The sequence below is a fragment of the Cornus florida genome, unplaced genomic scaffold (assembly GCF_030987335.1).
Source record: "Cornus florida cultivar Cherokee Brave unplaced genomic scaffold, ASM3098733v1 CherokeeBrave_3.0.0_Hap2_Chr10, whole genome shotgun sequence".
In the NCBI taxonomy this organism is placed as follows: Eukaryota; Viridiplantae; Streptophyta; class Magnoliopsida; order Cornales; family Cornaceae; genus Cornus; species Cornus florida.
Window position 1 is genome coordinate 115,106,435 of NW_026775580.1, and position 20,542 is coordinate 115,126,976.

The 20,542-nt window shown below is 36.9% G+C and overlaps 1 protein-coding gene across 5 annotated transcripts in view; it reads left to right on the forward strand.

Moving 5' to 3' along the window:
• The window catches only part of LOC132277513 (protein ENHANCED DISEASE RESISTANCE 2-like), a 41,509-nt gene extending 21,375 nt beyond the window's left edge, over nucleotides 1-20,134 (forward strand). For 3 of the 5 annotated variants that reach the window (XM_059779369.1, XM_059779370.1, XM_059779371.1), the window contains 12 exons: nucleotides 6,376-6,440; nucleotides 8,890-8,961; nucleotides 10,217-10,387; nucleotides 11,895-12,097; nucleotides 12,219-12,285; nucleotides 12,830-12,999; nucleotides 13,505-13,606; nucleotides 14,195-14,242; nucleotides 14,910-15,053; nucleotides 15,194-15,289; nucleotides 17,262-17,363; nucleotides 18,958-19,550. In XM_059779369.1, the coding sequence (XP_059635352.1) occupies nucleotides 6,376-6,440; nucleotides 8,890-8,961; nucleotides 10,217-10,387; nucleotides 11,895-12,097; nucleotides 12,219-12,285; nucleotides 12,830-12,999; nucleotides 13,505-13,606; nucleotides 14,195-14,242; nucleotides 14,910-15,053; nucleotides 15,194-15,289; nucleotides 17,262-17,363; nucleotides 18,958-19,053 (1,336 nt within the window). In that variant the 3' untranslated portion in view covers nucleotides 19,054-19,550. Of the gene's footprint in view, nucleotides 1-6,375; nucleotides 6,441-8,889; nucleotides 8,962-10,216; nucleotides 10,388-11,894; nucleotides 12,098-12,218; nucleotides 12,286-12,829; nucleotides 13,000-13,504; nucleotides 13,607-14,194; nucleotides 14,243-14,909; nucleotides 15,054-15,193; nucleotides 15,290-17,261; nucleotides 17,364-18,957; nucleotides 19,551-19,663 lie in introns of those variants that run through there. The other 2 variants (XM_059779368.1, XM_059779367.1) reach the window with 2 other exon arrangements.
• The last annotated feature ends 408 nt before the right edge of the window (nucleotides 20,135-20,542 follow it).

Consider the following 20,542-nt stretch of genomic DNA (forward strand, 5'->3'; position numbering starts at 1 on the left):
CAGACCCTGTCCAATCAACATCAGTATTGGCTTCAACACGCAAGTGGCCATGATTGCCAAACAATATCCCCTTACCAGGTGAACCCTTGAGGTAGCGAAGAACATGATGAGTTGACTCAAGGTGAGGTGTACGTGGAGCCTACGTAAACTGATTAATCACACTAACACCGTAGGCAATATTTGGGTGCGTGAGAGATGAGTAAATCAGTCTCCCAACCAATTGCTGATATCTTCCCACATCATCTAATGGGTTTCCATCTACATCATTAAGCCTATGGTTATGCTCAATGGGAATATCAATAGGTCTAGCTCCAAGCTAGCCTGTTTCAGCTAACAAATCTAACACATACTTCCGTTGAGAAATGAACACCCCTTTCTTCGATCTTCACACCTCGATGCCAAGAAAGTATCTCAATGATCCGAGGTCTTTAACCTCAAACTTTGTCCCCACGAATGACTTCATTCAACAAATCTCTTCTAGATTATTTCCAGTGATAACAATATCATCAACATAATAAGGGCAATGGTGCAGCCCTGATGCTATTTGATGAAGAGAGTATGATCTGCTTGACTCTGTGTACCCTACTCTTTTCACAGCAGTGCTGAACCTTTAAAACCAAGCATGTGGCTACTGCTTTAACCCATACTAGCCTTTATTTAGCTTGCACACTAAATTCTGACCATTAGCAAGCTTAAACCTTGCTGGCATAGTCATATACACCCCTTCCTCCAATTCACCATGAAGGAAAGCATTCTTTACATCTAGCAAATGCAAGGGCCAATTCAAATTAGTTGCCAAAGAAAGAATGCTTATACAGTTCATCTTGGCAACTGGAGCAAATGTTTCCAGATAATCAATTCCATAGGTTTGAGTGAAGCCCTTTGCAACTAATTGAGCTTTATATCTCTCAATTGTTCCATCTGCATGATACTTTATTGTGTAGACCCATTTGTAGCCTACTGGTTTCTTACCCCTAGGTAATGGAACAATATCCCAAGTACCAATCTTCTCAAGGTCCTTCATTTCTTCAAGCATAGCTTTCTTCCATGGAGTTTGACTAAGAGCATCTGAAGCACTAGAAGGAACAGATACAGAGGATATACACGAAGTGAAAGCACGATAGGTTGGAGATAAGGCACCATAGGATATAAATTGAGATATGGGATGTTTTGTACAACTACGAACACCCTTACGATAGGCAATAGGGACATCAAGATCAACACGAATGCTATTGGGAAAAGAATCAGGAGTATCCATGTCAACTAAGGAATTACCTGGATCGAGGGAGACTTCTTGGTCCCAGGGTGAGTCAATAACTTGTTTTGCCCTCCTAGTGTAGACAATTGGCTGCTTTCCCTACTACAAATCATTAGTGTTAGGCGGACATAGGCACCTTAGTAAGAAGCTCCCCTTGAATGGGAACCTCCTCCTGAATGGGAACAAGCAAAGGAAAGGGGCATTCCCTCTGAATGGACAATGGATTCAAACAGACTCAAAGAATGTAACATCTATTGAGACAAAGCGACAATGAGTGGTAGGGTTATAACACCGATACCCTTTCTGATGGCGGAGTATCCAAGAAAGACACATCGGATTGCCTTAGGGTCCATTTTGTCCTTGCGATGATGAATGTGAACATAACGAACACAACTAAACACTCCCGGAGGGGACAGTAAACAAGGCTGTGTCATGGTGTAAGACAGGGAAGGGGGATTGATAGCCAAGAACCTTAGAAGGCATGCAATTGATAAGGTATGTAGCTGTTAAGGTTGCAACAGCCCAATAACTTTTAGGCACTCCCATCCTAATTAGAAGAGAACGGGTCACCTCCATAAAATGATGGTGTTTTTTTTTCAGCTACACCGTTCTGTTGTGGTGTATCGACACAAGAGGTTTGATGGACAATCCCATTATCAGCAAAAAAGGAGGTAAGACCACCATACATAAACTCTCCTCCATTATTAGATCGAAGGATTTTGAGGGGACAACCAAACTGAGTACATACCATCCTATGAAAGGTTTTAAAAATGGAATGAACGTTATCTTTGGTTTTCATAAGAGAAAGCCAAGTATATCGACTAAAGTCATCAACAAACACAACAAAGTAACGAAAACCAAGTAACGAAATAATAGATTCAGGACCCCACACATCAGAATGAACAAGCTGCAAATGAGCTGTACTTTTATTAATACTAGTAGGATAAGAAACACGACATTGTTTGGCAAAAACGCATGTTTCACAATTTAACTCAAAAGATTCAACAGAAGCAAACTGAGGAAGCACATGCTTCGAAACAGGAAGAGGTAAATGATCGACCTAGTCTATTATGCCATCGCATTAACAAATCTTTATTGACATTACTATTCCTCACACTAGATTGATTTGCAACATAATAAGAAGTTGGCCTCGCGTTCAGCAAATACAAGTCATTGTCCTAAAGTCCACTTCCAATCGTTTTCCCCGTGTCCAAGTCCTGAAACACACAGTGAGTTTGTAATGTGACTGACAGAAATGAGGTTATTGGTAAACTTTGGGACATAAAGAACAGAGGATAAGGTAAGATTAGGAGTGGCAGAAACAGTGCCCTTCCCCGCAATGGATGTGAAGGTGCCATCAACCACTCTTACCTTATCCCTACCAGAACATATACTGTACGAAGAAAAATCAGATGCCATACTAGTCATATGATTAGTGGCTCCTGAATCAATGATCCAGGGTGGCACACCAGATAATGTGGAAACCTGATGTGCCGAATGAGAGGTGCCTGTCTGAGTGAAGTTAGAGGTGGAAATGGAGGCATTTTGGGCTAGTAGATGTCAGAGAGCATGAAGTTCAGCCCCGGACAAAGAACTCAGTGGCCCTGAGGAGTCATGACCAGTAGAGCCATAGATAACCCCTTAAATAGAACAGGCCTTGGCCTAACATTTGCATGAGCATGAGCTGGAGTAGGGTGCCCGTGTAGATTCCTGCATGTTTCTGTAGTGTGGCGCGTACGCCCACAGTGATCACACTTCAAATTGCTCTTGTTATCATTTTTCCCTCCTTTCAGAGGATTGGGCTTGATCCATTGTTGTGTGGCAAGAGCAAAGCTCTCAGACAATGGTACTCCCGACTCAGGCTTAGTGTATACAGGTGCAAACATAGCCTTCATTCTACTCTCCTCAGCCTTGATATTTGAAAACACATTGCTAACAGAAGTAGGGGCTAGATACTTGCCTAACACTTGTACCCTGGCATGTTCGTATCTCGGATGCAGACCACCCAAGAACTCATAGATTCGATTCCTTTCTACTATAGCATGAAATGCTTTAACATCAGCTGCACACACAGGTATGTTGTCTTGGTAGTGATCTAACTCTTCCCATTTAGCACACAGAGTGTGGTAATATGTAGCAAGAGTTTGGTCTTCCTGCTTGAATCTTGAAATCTGTTGTTGGAGTTCATACAGTTTTCCAAAATTACCAACCGAAAAATTCGTCTCTTCCACAGCCGTTTATAGCTCTTTAGCTGTTTTCACAAACAAAAACCCTTTGCTGATCTGTGGCTGCATTGACTGCAACAACCACGTCATAACTAGTGCATTATTTGCACTCCACTCTTTGAATTCAGGATCATTCTTGGAGGGATATGTGACAGTCCCTTTGATATGGTCGATCATCCTACGACCAGTGATATGCATATGAGTAGATTGAGCTCAGTGACAGTCCCTTCGATATGGTCAATCATCCTACGACCAGTGATATGCATACGAGTAGATTGAGCTCATTCCATATAGTTCGTCTCATCCAGCCTAACAATCATAATTCAAAGGCCTGGATGGTGATTACTACTACCTCCCAATACTGGAGTCAGATTAGGCGAAGACCTAGCTTCTTTTGAAGTCACCTCTGAGCCAGACATTTTATCAAACAGTTTCTGGGTATACAATCCTCAGAAACCAAAACAACAATAAAATACGTAGAGAACCACCTCTTTAACACACAAACTTCAACTAGAAAGATTACCATCTTTTGAGATGCATAATAAAACGACCACACAGTCACCACACAAACCTTAGAAAGCAACAAAGTAGACCATACCAGAATTGCCAACGACGAAGAAAAAGCGCTGTTGCAGAACCCCACGAACACAAAAAAAAAAAAACCAGCCGTGCAGGGGCGAGCTGCCCCCTGTAACCCCCAGCCAACTCATTGTGGAGTTGGATCCGTGGTACGTGTAGATGTGATTGACACTACTTCCTTGCAAACAAATCCCATCTTGGAATCTCTTCAAAACCCTAAGGTTCCAACTACACACCTAGAGCTTTACAAACCATGCTCTGATACCATGTTGACTTTAAGATATATTTAAATCAAGAGTAAGTGATAAAGAAGAAGAAAAAGAGAAGAAAGCGGATGAGAGAAAAAGAGAGAGAGATGGGGAAGAGAGAAAGAATGAAAGAATATTTTCATCCTTCCACCACATTCTATTTATAATAACAAGTTTCAGAAATTTCACATAAGCCCCGACATTATATAAGTAACAACAAATAAGCCCCTGACTCTGAGAACCATATATGAGAATTTCGCCTCGTACAGCTCATAGCTTTTCTAGAGAAGTTAGTGGAACCCACCCCCCCCCCCCCCCCCCCCCCCCCCCCAACACACACACACACACACACACACACAAAAAAAAAGAAAAAGGAATTTTCCTCAAGGAGTCATTTGATACCCAAATGCTGTGGAGGTGTACAACAAACTAGAAACCACTTAACCACCTCCAATTACCTTTCCTGCTAGGCACACACAAAACTGGGTGCCTACACTGGCGTCTTTGAATCTAATTTGGTTTGCAACCACTGCTCTCTATAAACTACAGTTGTGAAGAGTTTTCGAAAATTCACATTTATTGAACGCGCCATTGTGATCTTGCTGGAACTGCAGCCTCTGCTCATTCCCACTTCAAATCTAATAATTTGAAAAAATCCCCTGCAACCTACTTGCATAGCCCCATCTGATAGGAAGCGTGAGTCTCATTTGACAATTGACACCTGATCACCTCTTCACTAAACTAAGTGTTGGTGGAAGGAAGAGTGGTATTTATCCATTAACTTCTTGCTTTAAGCTTTTGCATGCGTTCTATATATGTGCCCCTTCAAATGAGCAAGCGAAGGCCTCCCACTTCTTATGCAGCATATATTAGCTTAACCTCAAATACCATTTAATAAACCCAATATGCTAATCAAGTGCATCCAGTTCTTATATTAATCTCTTGAATCTGGCCAATTTTATCTCTAGATGAGTTGGCTATAGCTTAGTGGTACTTTCTCACCTTCCAAAGTGGATGGAAGGTTGAGGATTCAAGTCCCCAAGGGGCATGTGGGTGCATGGCTGCATGTGTTATCTGCCAGGATTAAAAAATAATACTTAAAAAAATTGCTTTTTTTATTTCTTTGGGCATTATGGATGCTGCCACAAATGCTCTACACACACACACACATTTATATTTTTATAAAAAAGTATAATAATGATAGTGAAAAAGAAAATAGAGAACTAAAAATTCTCTCTTTATGGATATTCCTTGTCTTTTCCCTATTATATCTTGCTCCTTGTGAGTGGTCCTTTTACAAAGGGAAGAGTAGCTGTAAAAGCGACAATCTTTATCAATTCATGTTTTTTGGCTGTCTTCTTAGAATTGACATTCAGATGGAACTGAAAAAACCAAATATTTCTGTCCCATTACCTCCTTTTGCGATGTGTTTTGTAGTGGTGGGGTCTGTTGAAACAGTTATCTTGCAAGCTTTACCTTCAGGAACTTTAACACTTTGGTAAAAAGATTTCACTCCTAATTTCCTATCATTTTGGGTTCTATTGGCAATTTGGCAGTCTGGTATACATACAAGTGGAAAATGATGAAGGATATAGTTTTTTTGAAGTCTTTAACTTCTTGAGCTCACATGCAATTCGACTTAGATATATGCATGTTCTAAGACCTACATTTTCTGAAATTTGAGAATCACTATGCTACCATAATTACATGGTGCATTTTAAAAAAATTATTTTATAATAATCCATCACTTGTATTGTTCTCCCCCCCCCACCCCACCCCACCCCACCCCACCCCACCCCCCTCTTCTGATGATTATAGAGAGAATTTCAAAGAGAATGAACCAAGTTGTGAAAAGAACAAGTCTGTCACTAGGGTGCGCAATGAGCTTGTGCCCTAATTGCTGTTGGATTACATGGCTGACGTCACAGCTTTCCGATCCAACAGCGACGAGGGCACCCTCAGTGTAGCTTTTCCCTTTTGAAAGTCGGGTTTTTCTTTATCTGGTCTTCGTAGGAACTTCTTATTGATTCTTTTGTTAATACCTCATTCTCAATTTGTTTTGCAGATGGCATTCTAAGAGGGATTTTGTCTTCTCTAGGCAGTGGTTTCGCGGACAAGATGGAACATATAGTAAGAGATTTCAGTTTAATCTCTGATCTAAAAATTCCTGTTATTCTATGTGCATATATGTAACAGGATTACATGACACACAAGGTAGTTTTCCTTTGTCTCATATTTAAGAATATGCCATGGCCTGTTTCTGTTAATGGTAAAATTAGCCCTTATCATTCCGAAATTTGAAAAGAAATTCAATCTGAGCACCATGCTCAGCCGTAGGCATATTATTTCCCAAAGTATCATAGGGCAGTTGCAGGGCAGTTGCGAGTAAAGCATCAAAATACTCCAATCAGCATTCAGCAGCAGTGATGCTTCTATTTAGTTGGTGTTGGCATGAGGGATCGCAAAGGAACAATTATCTTCTGATTTCCTTTACAACATCTAGTTTTGACTTTTTTTTTTTTGCTTAGTAGGTCTTTGGGCGCTTGTTGGGGTGGAAATGTCTTGGTTTATTTCTTCATGTTCACTCTAGATCTTATTTAGGCTCTTCCTTTGGCCTTATTAGATCCTCTAGAAGATTGAATCAAGGAAATCCCTTTGATTTCTATTCTTGTGATGGAGGCTTTAACCTGCAAAATTTGAGGGTGTCAATCTTATTTGAGGTTTTTAATATAGAGGGGTATTGGTAGGGTTTGATTGGAAGTACCTTCACTCTATATGTGGTGTCTACTTTCCTTGAGGCAGTTCCTGAGTTCTGGGTGAAGCTGGGCAAGTTGGATGTGATACCATGGGAGGAGATTGGTGATGCTGCGGCTTTGGCTCAAGGTGCAAAGTTGATTGTTTTCCTTTTTTTTTTTGGGGTGCGCTCTGATTGCTCTTTTAAAGCAAAGTCAGTCTGGGATTTTGTTGTTGAAAGACGAAAAAGAAAAACTCAATGGTTAAGTTATATTTTCTTTCCAAAAGGGGAATCATTGGAATAGTTAAACAAACACTTACCAAAACACCTCAAACTCTCCACCTTTTCCAACACTTTACCCCATATTTGGTTCTTTCTGAGATGCTATTTCCTGTAGTCTTTTATCCCAAAGTATCTCCTCCATGCGTATATATATTGGTGCTGAAAAGCGTCTAAAGAAACTCATCTACAAGTTCCAACTCTTAATCCTGACTGCTCTAGAAAGCATCTCTTTCTACACCTTGGGTTCTAGTCTTCTAGCACAATACCCCTCTGAGAAATCCTGGCGAAGTATGCAATATATGCTTCCTTATTTCAGCAATATTCTGAAGGCCAGGAAAGAACTTTCTGAGGGAAACATATATGCAGAAAAAAATCCTACCATCCTCATCCTTTTGCCATTAGCCATTCCTGATCTGACATAGGATTACTTCTTTCGTTTCTTCGCGATCACCTTCTACAGTGTCACTCTATATGGATTCCTAGTCTTTCTAGAAATCCAATCCCCTTTGCTGGTCTTCTTTCAGAGCATATCTCCACAATCATTTGTCTGTTAGGACTTGGTTAAACTATATATATAAACTTTTTGATACAAATCTTCCTTCAGGGGCACACGAATTGTATCCCAATTTACCTTGTGATTCCTTGCACAAACCTCAGTGTAGAAAGAATTTCTGAAGCTTCTCTAGATGGATATCGAGACCAGGGGGAAGATAAAAATTACATCAGGAGTCTTCAAAATAGTACTGTACTTTTTATAAGACTTGTCAAAAAAAAAAAAAAAAAAAAAAAAAAAAATGTACTTTTTATAAGAGCCTATTTGTCCTCTTTTGATGATTATTTGCCCCCTCCAACCTTCCAATCCCTTCTCCAGTCTTTAATCGTGTAACTGCTGCATCCCACGCCTAGGTTGCCTTAAGAAATGAACCTAGAGAAAGGTCCAAGTAAAGAGCATAGAGGGATCCACCATACACACAAAATTCTCAGACTGACAACTCGATTCCTCACATCTGTTACATGAATTAGCTTACTTTTATGAATCACTTACAAATTCGACATTGCCTCAAAAAGCACAACAAAATGTATTGAACGTATCTCAACTGTTCCTCCCAACTCCATAGAAGATAAATGTATCACCATTCACCGCTCAAAGATATTATGTGATATTGAGATGGGAACTCTGCCAACAGCACCTATTGAAAAGCCTCTTGTATGCCCAAACTCACTGTTCTACCATTCATTTTATTTAAGGCCTCCGTGGCCATAGTAAAAGGCAAAAGGGGGAAAAAGTTTATCTCTCTTCCTCAAGCTCTATAGTGGAAGCAAACTATAGTTCTTGGTGCTTACTTTGAAACTTTTTGGCCTTAACTGTGGTTGTTTCCTCAATCAAAATACATTTCTCTATTATCTTTTATTTTCAGGTGTAGTTACATTTTCTAGAAAGATGACAAGTTTTTGTTGTATTCATTTTCAGAACTCAGAAACTATCTCCTCTTTGAATACAACAAATACAACATTTTTTACCTGTTCTCTTTACTGAAAGTTGTTATGCATTTATTGATGCAGCAATATTGCAATTTCCAACTGTGCATAAGAAGCGACCTCCAAAATCTGGATACCGACGTATAAAAATTAACCGTAAGAATTTCCCTTTGTAAAAACTCTTTTTCTTTTTTTCCTGGAGTATTCATTGTTTTGAATTGCTTTTAATGGCATGCTTAGCTTTTCATCCCCTTGAATTATAGTTTAAATTGCTGCTTTTCAATATGCGAATCTAATAACATAATTCTATATTCTTGCCTTTAAGGAAAAAGGCCAAATTTAACTCCCATGGGGTAGCCAAGTTGGCCTAAGGCCTCTCGATGTGACCTAGAGTGTGTTCAATTCCAGGGGACATAAAAAACCTCCTCTCTAAGCTTATCCAATGCCTGTGGTGGATATCCGAAGGTATTAGTTGCACCCCCAGAGGGAGCGGGATACATTTTGTTATAAATGAAAAATAAAAAATTTAATCAATAAAATAAACATTAAAAATAAAAGACTTAATTTTAAAGGCTGAACTTTGCATGTGATGAAGTTTCTAGCACAGAGTTTTCATTGTTTTGGATCTTGGGCATCTGGTTTTCACCTTTTTAAAGCATTTTTTATGCAAGAGAGTGAAAAGGAGAGATTTAACCCTTGGTTGGATTTGCTGTTCCTTCTGTACTACAAGAAACTGCCTTATTTTAGTTTGATCTAATAAATCATTAGCTGCCTGGACTCGGTTACTTGAATTTGGTTTTGTCATTTTAGTTTTAGCCACATTTGGTTGGAGGGAAGGAATTGGGAGGGATGGAAGAGAGGAGGGATGAAACAATATTCCACTGTCAGGTAGACGTAGAGAAAGAGGAGAAGGATGGGAGAGGGATGAAGTATCCCTCCAGACTCTCCATTTTGATTCCATCCAAAAGTGAGAGGAAAAGTAGAGAGAAAAATTATTTGTTGGATAAGATAAAAAAAACTTAGACACCCGCATTTAAGTGTATTAATTTAAATAATTTATTGTATAAGGGTAAAATAATAATATCACCTCTTCTTCCCTTCCACTCAAGTCAACAATAGGAGAGATGAGCACACTCCCTTTTCTTGGGAATGCTTCTTCCACCCTTCCTCCTATCACGTTCCTCCATTTCTCCGTCCCTCCTACCAAATGAAGTATAAGATGGCCTATAAAATCACTAGGTTAGTAACATTAGTTTCTTATGAAGCCTTAAGAAATTGCTAATGCGGTGGTGCATGCTATTCATTTCAATCATTGAGACGCTTCACTTGTTTTGTATTTTCGTTAATTTATTGGTTGCTCTTTTATCCCTTTAATTTGATTGCTCTTGACCTTTATGCATTTTCATTTTAGCTTCTACATGGGAGATCAGAAATTTTAACACATCCCATGGTTCAACTGCCGCGAGCTGCCTTGTGACACTAACACTGGAGTTGCATTCTGTTGGCTGGAGTAGATGGAAGAATAATCAATGCTCAAAGTTCGAAAAGACTGTTCCTTATGCATTGTTGAACCAAGTTTCAGGTTGGTTATACTTGTCATTTCTTGTGTGTCTGTATGAACTGGTAAAACAAGCAGTTTCGAGGAGACCAAGGATAGGTGGGCCCCAACCAATCATAATCCTTTACTTCATGAGGGACACTTTCTACATTATTCATACACATGGTAGACACCAGATTGGCTAAACCACCTCCAGTGATCTCAGGATCATTTAAACCTCTTTAAGACTGAATTTCTATGGTCAATATGCCATTTGTAACACAAATATGATGCACCTGGTTTATTTTTCACTTCTTGGTACTTCAATGGAAAGGAATCAAGGATGATAAAAAGACGTAATAATATACTGGGAAACTACAAAAAAAAAAGGGATTATTAGTCCTTCATTTATTAGAGCACAAACACTGAGTTTCCCAACATCCGGTTAATGAATTAAATGTATTTATGAAACTGGCATATCCTAAAATTTTTCCATATGGGTAGTGAAAATTCCCTTAAAAAAATCCTCGGTAAAGCTCCTCTTCTTGCCAATAAATTGGGCTCTTTGTTTAATGTGGAGATTAAACAAAGTCCATTTGTAGATCCCTTTTACTCTAAATCACTCCTGTAGAGTGACTAGATTATCTGATTTTCTTTTTTCTCTTTTCACTTGGTTGAAGTTACACCCTCTCTAACAGCTTAAGCTTTTGGAGTAGATGGTTGTTAACATGGTATCAGAGCCAAAAGGTCTTGAGTTTAAACCTCACCGTCACCCTAATTAAAAAGTTGAAAAACACGTGTTGGACCAAAAGAAGGCCACACGTGAGGGGGCGTGTTGAAGTTACTCTCTAACAGCTTAAGCTTTTGGAGTAGATGGTTGTTAACACACCTATCATATTGCTGCTTCAAAATCTCCTTGGCAATACAATTCTCAAGAACCATGGTGGATGCCTCCTAAAAATCGAGAAGTGAGAGTAAAGTTTCTGTTTAGGAGGCATCCTCCATGGCTTAGGAGGCATCACTACTGTACAGTGGAATTTATTTATTTTTTGATAAGAGTGATATGGGAACAAATTTGATGGATAAAATGAAAGACATGAGAAGTGAGAGTAAATTTTCTGTTTAATTTGGGACAATTCTACTATTGTAACAATATACTAGTACTAACATGCAAAAACTTAATAATGGAAAACCAAGAGAAAATGTAAAGGAAAGAACACAGGTTTGTCAATGATTCAAATAAGATCGCATGAGTCAGACTGATATGAGTGTTAATTTTTTTTATATTCTATGATGGAAACCAACTAAATATATATATATATATATATATATTGTTTTAATTTTTTGTTAGCAATAGTGAGAAATATATAAATTATTGCATTTCTGGGAAATGCTTTGTAGCTCTAAAACTAATTTAAAGTATAATTGTATTAATGCTAGATCACAATGAATGCTTGAAAATTTCACAAATCTTGTCATTTATATTGTTGAACAATTGTTCTTAAAAGGTCAATTAACCGGTGTGATTTTCTCATGGTTCTTGATTGTCCAGGTTTGAAGGCATATATTGGAGCTAGTCCTGCACTCTCATTTGAGTCTTCAACCACCGTTGTCCATTCAAAAATTTCTGATATTTCTGCATCCAATAGTGAATATGATGATGCAGAAGTAGCGGATGAGTTTTATGATGCAATTGCTGCTGATTCATCATCAGAAGATGATGACAGTGATAACGAGATAGAGCTCGATAGTAAGGTTTGCACTCTTCTGCTTTCTTTTTGTGGGAAATTGGAACTGTTGGTTTTTGATTGAACATACTAAAGAGTATCATATCAAAGGCCTTAGGAAATTCATCATGTTCTTTCTACTTTGTCAGAGCAAAAAAGTTAAGTTGAAGAATGTGTCATGGGCCATTGCAAGCTTGGCTTTGAGGCGAACTTCAGGTTTTCTCCTTTTTGCTAAAGACGTAAATACATAGTATTGCAACTTGTGTATTTTCATCAAGGGGAGATCTGTTTATTTCAAGTGTATGTTTTTACTGACGGTGCCCTTCACACTAATGTCAAGAGCATATGTGTAAACCACAAAGGATTTTCTTCTGGTTTGGAATACTACTTTTTGAAATGTACGAACTTTCCTTTATCGGACTTGACGGTCCTTGCATGGAATACGGGATTTTTCATTCTTATAGTGTACTATGACAAATTCCAAACTATTCTTCCCTATTTCATATAGAACATGGTTTTTTTTCTTTTTCAAATGATTCCGGAAAAAATCTTATCCATATGTTGGTGACAAGTATAATCTGATGCAACATATTATGATTGTCACTACTGATGAATGTAAAGCTTTATGTAATACAGTGATCTGACCTTGCTAATAATGTAAAGTTTTATGTAATACAGTGATCTGTTATTCTTTTTTCCTTTTATAGTTATCTTGTTATTAGTTTAAAGTTTTTAGCTTCTTTTTTGGCTACATCTCCAGATTCAAAAAAGGAATTAGATACAACTGTACCTCCAATCATTCTTGATCCAAGCTATTTTCGTGGTTCGCTGCGCCTTGGGAAGGATGAGACTGACAATAACTGTTGGACATCTCCAAGCGGTACGGGATTCATGATCCGAGGGAAAACTTATCTGAAAGATAACTCTAAGGTTGGTGTTTTCTCTGCTTTAGAATGATTTGAACCCTACTTGAAGGGGAGTATGGAGAAGAGTGTTTTCATATTAATATAAAAATGATGTTGACAAAGGTTTTGTGCTGGCTGATATTCTCTGAGTGTGGTTTTTGAATTTTTATGTCACTCCAAGTTGTTGCTGTTGTTTTTCTTCTCTCTTTATTTTATTTTATTATTATTATTTTTTTTTGAGGTCTCATATTTATTCTTAATAATTGAACTGTTAGAGCTATATCTCTCCATCCAACTTTCTGCTTCCTTTCTTTGCTATGTTCATTCATTGTTTGATCAAGCAGTATGAACCAACTAGAAAAATCGGATAGCTTGTCAATTGCAACAAAATTGGAGATAGTATATAGTGATCCTAATTCGTTAAAAAGTTACAATAGATTACAATATAAGTTTGCATCCTATTTTTTGATAATACAAGATTAAATTGATTATGTTATATATCGACTAATTTATGTTTAACCTATTTACAGGTGACAGGAGGGGATCCTCTTCTTAAACTCTTAGCCGTTGACTGGTTTAAGGTTGACAATAGCATCCCTAAAGTTGCATTGCATCCCAGTTCTCTTGTTCAGGTAACAGATAGATTTTCTTCCCAAATCTGTTCATGAATACAATAGGGATATTGAGACACAACGTTACGATATGCCATTTCGTGTAAATTTTGTTTTTTATTAGTACAAATTTGCTCCACTTGTGCTCATAAAAGAAGCTCTGCTTGATGGATTATGATATGGAAAAGCTATCTTGGGGGTGCTCTCACCGTGAGTGTACCCCTCGGCTGTTGTATTGAGAAAAGTCTCACAATACAATGTCTGACAAGGCTTAAAGGGTGGTTCATGTAGTACTGTAGTTCGTTGGGAGCATCCAAACACTAAAATTGTCTGACTCAGCCATTGTTTTTGTATTATTTTAAAATTGATTTATGTAGGATTATTGTGGTTTTGTTAAGTGCTTGAAAATAATGTGTTATTGAGATTATATGTCATAATGATAGATGTTTCCATCAAACTGGAAAATAAAATGCTTTCTTGAGATTATATGGCACCGTGAAAGATGATTCCATTGGACTTGAAAATATATGCCCTTTTTTTGGACTTTCGATTAATATGTTCATGTTTCTAAATGTGATTGTTTTCTCTAATAATGTTTTTTCAATCCAGTCAGAAGCTGGAAAAAGACTGCCATTCATTATCATCATCAATCTCCAGGTGTGTATAAGAATGTTATTTGATCTCTTTTTTCTGAATTTGTTTTAAATCATGTAGCTTGCTTTGAGCAAGGGTTTATCAGTTCTGTTCTTTATCCTGTAAGTGGTAGTGAAGTGTTTTTATGTGATAGCTATTATTCAGAAGAAATAATAGTAAGTTTATAATTCACATTTGGAGAATTTTTTAGAGTATGGCTGGGGACAAAAAAAGGAGGTGCAGTATTAGAAGTCAATGAAAGTTTAAATGGAAAACTAAAATGATCCAGAGCTGAGTTATTATCATGTCCACCTCTGGTACATGGGCGTACTGTCTTTTCTTTTGAAGAATTGGTGCAGGTGTTGGAATCTAGTTGGAAGTTGGCCTGATTTCTAAAAGGAGTTTAGTTTAAACAGAAAATTTAAATGATACTGAATGTGTTGGAAAATCTGTCAATATTAAGCTATTTAGTCACTCGCATTTTCAAAAATTGTTATACCTTCCAGCTATGCTTCTACATATCAAAGGTGCTGACGACGGAAAACTTAAGGTTGAACTTGGACTTTTTATGAGCTTAAACGTTTTTACTGTTAACAATGTGAAATATCTGTTCTATCTTATTTTTCTTTCTATGCTACCAAATTCAATTCAAGGATTCAGGGAAGAAATTTTGGTGGTTTTACTGTTTCAGGTTCCAGCAAGACCTAACTACAACCTAGTTCTTTACTATGCCGCAGACAGGCCTGTAGATAAGAATTCGTTGTTGGGTAAATTTGTTGATGGGACAGATGCGTTTCGCAATTCAAGATTTAAACTAATTCCAAGTATTGTTGAGGTATGAATTGTTTTTCCAGTATCAAGATCTTGTCTAATTTCATCCACTTGAAGTTTTTCCAGTATCAAGATCTTGTCTATTTTCACCCACTTGAATTGTTTAATATTTCCATGGTACTCAGCAACTACTGTTTTTGACAGGGATATTGGATGGTTAAGCGTGCAGTTGGAACAAAAGCTTGCTTATTAGGGAAAGCGGTAACCTGCAGATACCTTAGGCAAGACAATTTTTTGGAGGTAATGAAACACTGTTATTTCGCTTAAATTAGATTTGAGGTATTTAATAATGTTGGAACTGCATTACAGATAATAAGAAATTGATGTTGATGCGTTTTACTTTTAGCAACTAAAAGGAATGGTAAATCAGACACAAACTGATTGGAAAGTTTCTTACCTCTCCTCAGCGTGCTCGCCTATCTTCCTCTCCTTTTGATGCAATGTCTTTTTCTTTTTTACGTCCGTACCTCTTTCTTATCAATACTACTAAAATCCAAAATGTATATTACTTGTTAGTTTGTGTTAGATTAGAATATTCATAACTATTAAATTTTGAACTTCTGCAATATTCTTTAAAATAATAATAATTAAAATATGGGCAAACTACAATGACCTCCCCTGAGGTTTGGCTTAATTGCAAGTAAACCTGAAGTTTGTCATTTTGTTGCAAACACCCCCTCAGATTTGATTTTCTTTTGCAAAGACCTCCCCTCCAAACAATAATTGGTAATTTTTGTCATAAAATTTGGTTGAAGTGACTAAAATGCCCTTTAACAAAGTAAAAAGACACTATTACCTTAATGTGTAATCAAATTACCAAAAAAAAAACCTTTGTTGTAAGGTATAAAATTGCCCTTTTCTCTCTCCCTCTCATTTTCTCTCCTCTCACCTATCTGAGAACTTCAGTTATTAGTGTACTCATATATATGTATGTATATATAAATTGCTGGGATATATATAGTCAGTCTTGAGCCTCAGTTCTGGAAGTGACAGACATCAAATTGAAGCAGGGTTTGCTAAGATGGCCAATAGGATGACTGAAGTGGTGGATTCGGGTTGTCTGAATGAGAAAGATTGGTTTTCAGATCTTTCTCTCTCAAAAGTGGTTGGATCGCTGCCAAATTCGACGGCGAGGTGAGTGCGCTCCATCTTCGGTGCCAGCGGCCACCAAATTCAGCAATCCTAGTTCTCCCTCTAACCCTCTCTCTCTCTATCCACCCATTTCGACGGTTGCCGGTGTGGCGGTGATGGGAGTGTTGGCCGGTGGTGGTGGTGAAAGGATAGGGCGTGGGTCTGGTTTGGCGGAGAGAAGATGAGAAAAAAAGAAGTCAGCCATGGCCTTTGCCGCTTTGGGTTATATACATGTATATGTGTATATAAATATATATGTGCTTTTAGATGTAGCTGTGATGGGGAATTGTGGCCGGTGATGGTGGGGGAGGAGGTGGGGACCGTGGGGTATGGGTCTGGCATTAGGGTGGAGGAGAGGAGGAACAAAGAAGAGAGGAAAGAAAAATAAAATTAAAATTAAAATGGGCAAACATGTAATTTAACGTAGTTAAATATTTTAGGATTTTTTTAACAATATAATAATGAGGGTAGATAAGTAAATTCACATCAAAATCTGACTTAGGGGGGTCTTTGTAACAAAATGCCGAACCTCAGGTTTACTTGCAATTATGTCAAACCTCAGGGGAGGTCATTGTAGTTTGCCCTTAAAATATCCACTATATTGTGATGTATCCCTCCACATATCCCAATATTGAGAGATTGCAGAACTAATAGAATTATAGTTTATGAAATATCCATAATATATGATGCAAAATGAATAATAAGTGGCCATAGCCCAATAACAATTTCTAGTCCCACCAATTCGGGGTGTTAGGAGGGGTCAATTGGGTAGAGACCTAATTTCTGTTATCAATTAGACAAACTGATTGTCCTTGTACTGAAACCTATTTTTTTGAAGCTAGTGCAATATCTTTCTTCTTTTTTAATCTTTATCAACCTTTTGTGGTGCATTTAATGCATTATTTGGGTCGTCTTTTGGCCAATTATTTTTGGGTTGAAAGGTACTTTCAAGATTCAATTGATCTCTTAACTCGGCTGCAATTAATCTTGATTACTGATTATCAAAACTTTTGGTTAAATAGCTGTGTGTTATTTTTGTGTATTCAATTTACTGAGATGCTTCTGAAAACCTGTCATGCAGATTGATGTGGATATTGGCTCATCATCCGTAGCAAAAAGTGTGATCGGTCTAGTCCTTGGATATGTGACAAGCATTGTTGTTGATCTTGCAATTTTAATAGAGGTTTGTGGATGTTTTAATATTCTGTGGAAGCAATACTGTCATCTCGGTTGGTCTTCTGCACTACTCCTTGTGTGGAATTGAGATTCATTAGGTTTTTTAAGTTTTCAATAGCTTAGCCTGACACTCTTTGATGCAAGATGTTTTCACTGAAAAAATTATGTCAGAAGCCAGAAGATCTTTGTTATTTTTCTAGTTCTACCTTGACATGGATTATTTTGGAATTTCGATAAACAATGGGGTCAGTCTTCTCGATTCCAAATCCATACAATAAACTTCTTACATGTGGGGCATATAGAATAAGGACAGTATCTGAAAATTCCCAGTTTATCTTAAAACTTTCACCATCTCATATTACATCTAGCTACCCCAGCTGTTCCTTATCAAGAAATATATTATTCCTTAAGGTGTTAGAACTATAACTAATTCCTTAAATGAAATTGAATATTGCCAAATAAGGATGAGGTTTCAGTATCAGTAAAAATATATAATTTATATTCACCAAAGAATACTATTTTTTTCGATGGTTATACAGGTATCCAAAGTACGAATGTGTTTTACATTTATGAGGATTTTAGTTTCTACGTTCTTGTTACAGGTGCTAGAAAATTTTTTGCATGTGTATATTTGAAAGATGGGGGGTGGGGCGCTTGTGAATTTTAGTTTTATTTTTTTTTAAAAAAGTAATGTAATGTAGTCAAATAACAACAAAAAAAAAAAAAAGAGAAATAGTTGTCGCATTGCTAACATCCTATATATTCTTAAAATTGCTAAACTGTTCTGGTGAATAGTTTATTTATCAATAGTAAAATGCCAATATGGCATCTAGAGGGGAGGGGTGTGTTACAGTTTGATTCTTATTGTTTGTCCTTGAAAAATAAATAATAAATTACCGAAAAAAGGTTGCATCCTGCCTTTCATTCACTGGCTAAATTTAGACTTTTCCATAAACATTACTATACACAGCTATTTTATTGCATAACTTTTTGGCCTAATATCTCTAAATTTTAGATGTTCAACTTTAGTGCAGAATAGTAGTGTACTAGTACAATTCTTGGTATGACATAAAGGAGTGGGGTTTACCGTTCAATTTGTCTAGCAAATCATAAATTTTTACTTATAGCTATAGGTTGAATTGATTATTAGAATAAAACAGTTACCTGAGTACCTTCAGGCTGAAAGGTTTAATTATAAATGTGAAATATTAGCAACATAAACGAAATTAGATCTAGTGTAAGGAGTCTCAGGACAAAAAAATGGCTTTTATGCAACTTTTCAATTTAAAACTCTATGTTCAGTGGAAACTTGTTGAAAAAACTGGAACTTTAATTGCAAAAGTGTAAAACAGTGTATTTGAAGTAATTAGAACTACTTTGTAAGAGCGTGACATCGTGGTCTTATGAAAAAACTGTCTTCTCTTTTGGCCTCCTGTTTTATTATATTTGTGGTTTATAATGGATAATTTTTTTGTGTTTGAGGAGACAGGAAGATGTTTTTGGTTTTGCTTTAGTGATATAGTGTGGAGTTGCTTCCTATTTAATCGCGAATACATGCATGACATACACGAACTAGATAACGACATTGGCTGTGTCTGCAGGGAAAAGAAGAGGCAGAACTCCCCGAATACATTCTTGGAACTGTTCGGCTGAATCGTGTGAGGCCTGACTCTGCTGTTACGCCACGTGAAATTTGAGGTTTCAATTTTTCAACATTCTTTAATCATCGCAGTTTAATATGGTTAATGATTATATAGGACTGGGTCCATTACATTGGCGTCCAGATTCTAGATTAGTATAGTTATACTTGAGATTGCTTTATGTTTTACTTATAAAAAAAAAAAAAAAAATTATATATATAAATAAATAACACTTTGAGATCAATTTCCAGATTTTTTTATTAGTATATGAGGAACAGCCTTTATCATCAGTTGAACTCTGCACCAAGTCTTTGTATGTTTGCTTGTTTTGTTTGCAAACAAATATCGCTTGACCTTTGCTTGAACTTGGCTAGTATCTGGGCTATAATCTTCTATTAAATTTGGATGATTTGGCCAAGAATTCTAGCACTTTTTTTTTTTTTTTTGAAATTATTAATATAGTTTATGAAATTATCTTTAAGAAGTTGTATATGTCAAACAAGTGAATGGGGTTGTATTTTGGTTTTATGGAATGGGTTTATTGGATTTTATTACATATTTCATCTCAATATGGAAAGGAATAAGGATGCGGAGAGTGCCATCTATGACCTAGTTGAGTATGTGTTGATGAGGTTGACTACCTTCATCTCTGTCTGACCTGGTTTAGTTTGTCTTGATGAGGTTGAATTCCATTTAACAAGGACAAGCTTTTGGATTGCAATGCTTTTTGCCTATGTGCTACCACTTGATGTTGGTCTTGTCAATCCAAGGTTTTGGAAGCGTGGATGGGCACAAACCTAAATTTTTCAATGAAGCAGGTGCCTCAATCTCGGAAGTCACATTCTAACCACTTGATACTTTTGAGATTTTCCAACTGCACCGAACAAACTACGGCAAAAGTTTTTTGCTTGCTTCCATTATTTTGTTGTTATTTTTATTTTTTTTGCGGTCAGTCAAATCGCATGGGTTTCCACTTCTATAGCAGGTTGTGAACATCTATTATTGATTTATTGTGAGCAATGTTATTTGGAGTTAGGATGTTGAATTTTCTTTAGTTTCTTATTTTGATTGTGGAAATATTTCCCGCCACTGTCAAAGCACTAAGCTTTTTGCAATAAAACAACCGTTTTGTTAATAATTTTCCCAAATTTGATCATTTTAGTTGAGTTTTCCCTTAACCATTTTGTTAATAATTTTCCCCGATTGCTTTGGTGATTTATTTATTTATTTCTTGTTTTTGTGTGTCAAAGATCTGGAGAACACCTGGTACTAAATAGCTATTTCTATTACATTATTTGGAGGTCAATATTCGCTTGCAATGCATATAATTGGTGCCGAATTTTGTGGTTATCACAAGCACCTGAGTTGTTTCATTTAAAATTCAGATGTCCCCGTTTCATTGTTGAGTTGGCGACTTGAAAAGAAGGAAAAATAGATGCAAATTCATCTCTTTAGATGACACATACTATAAAAAAGTAAATAAATAAAATTTTCAATACTCAATGAATTTGGACAAAATAACTTGCAATTATATTATATTATTTTT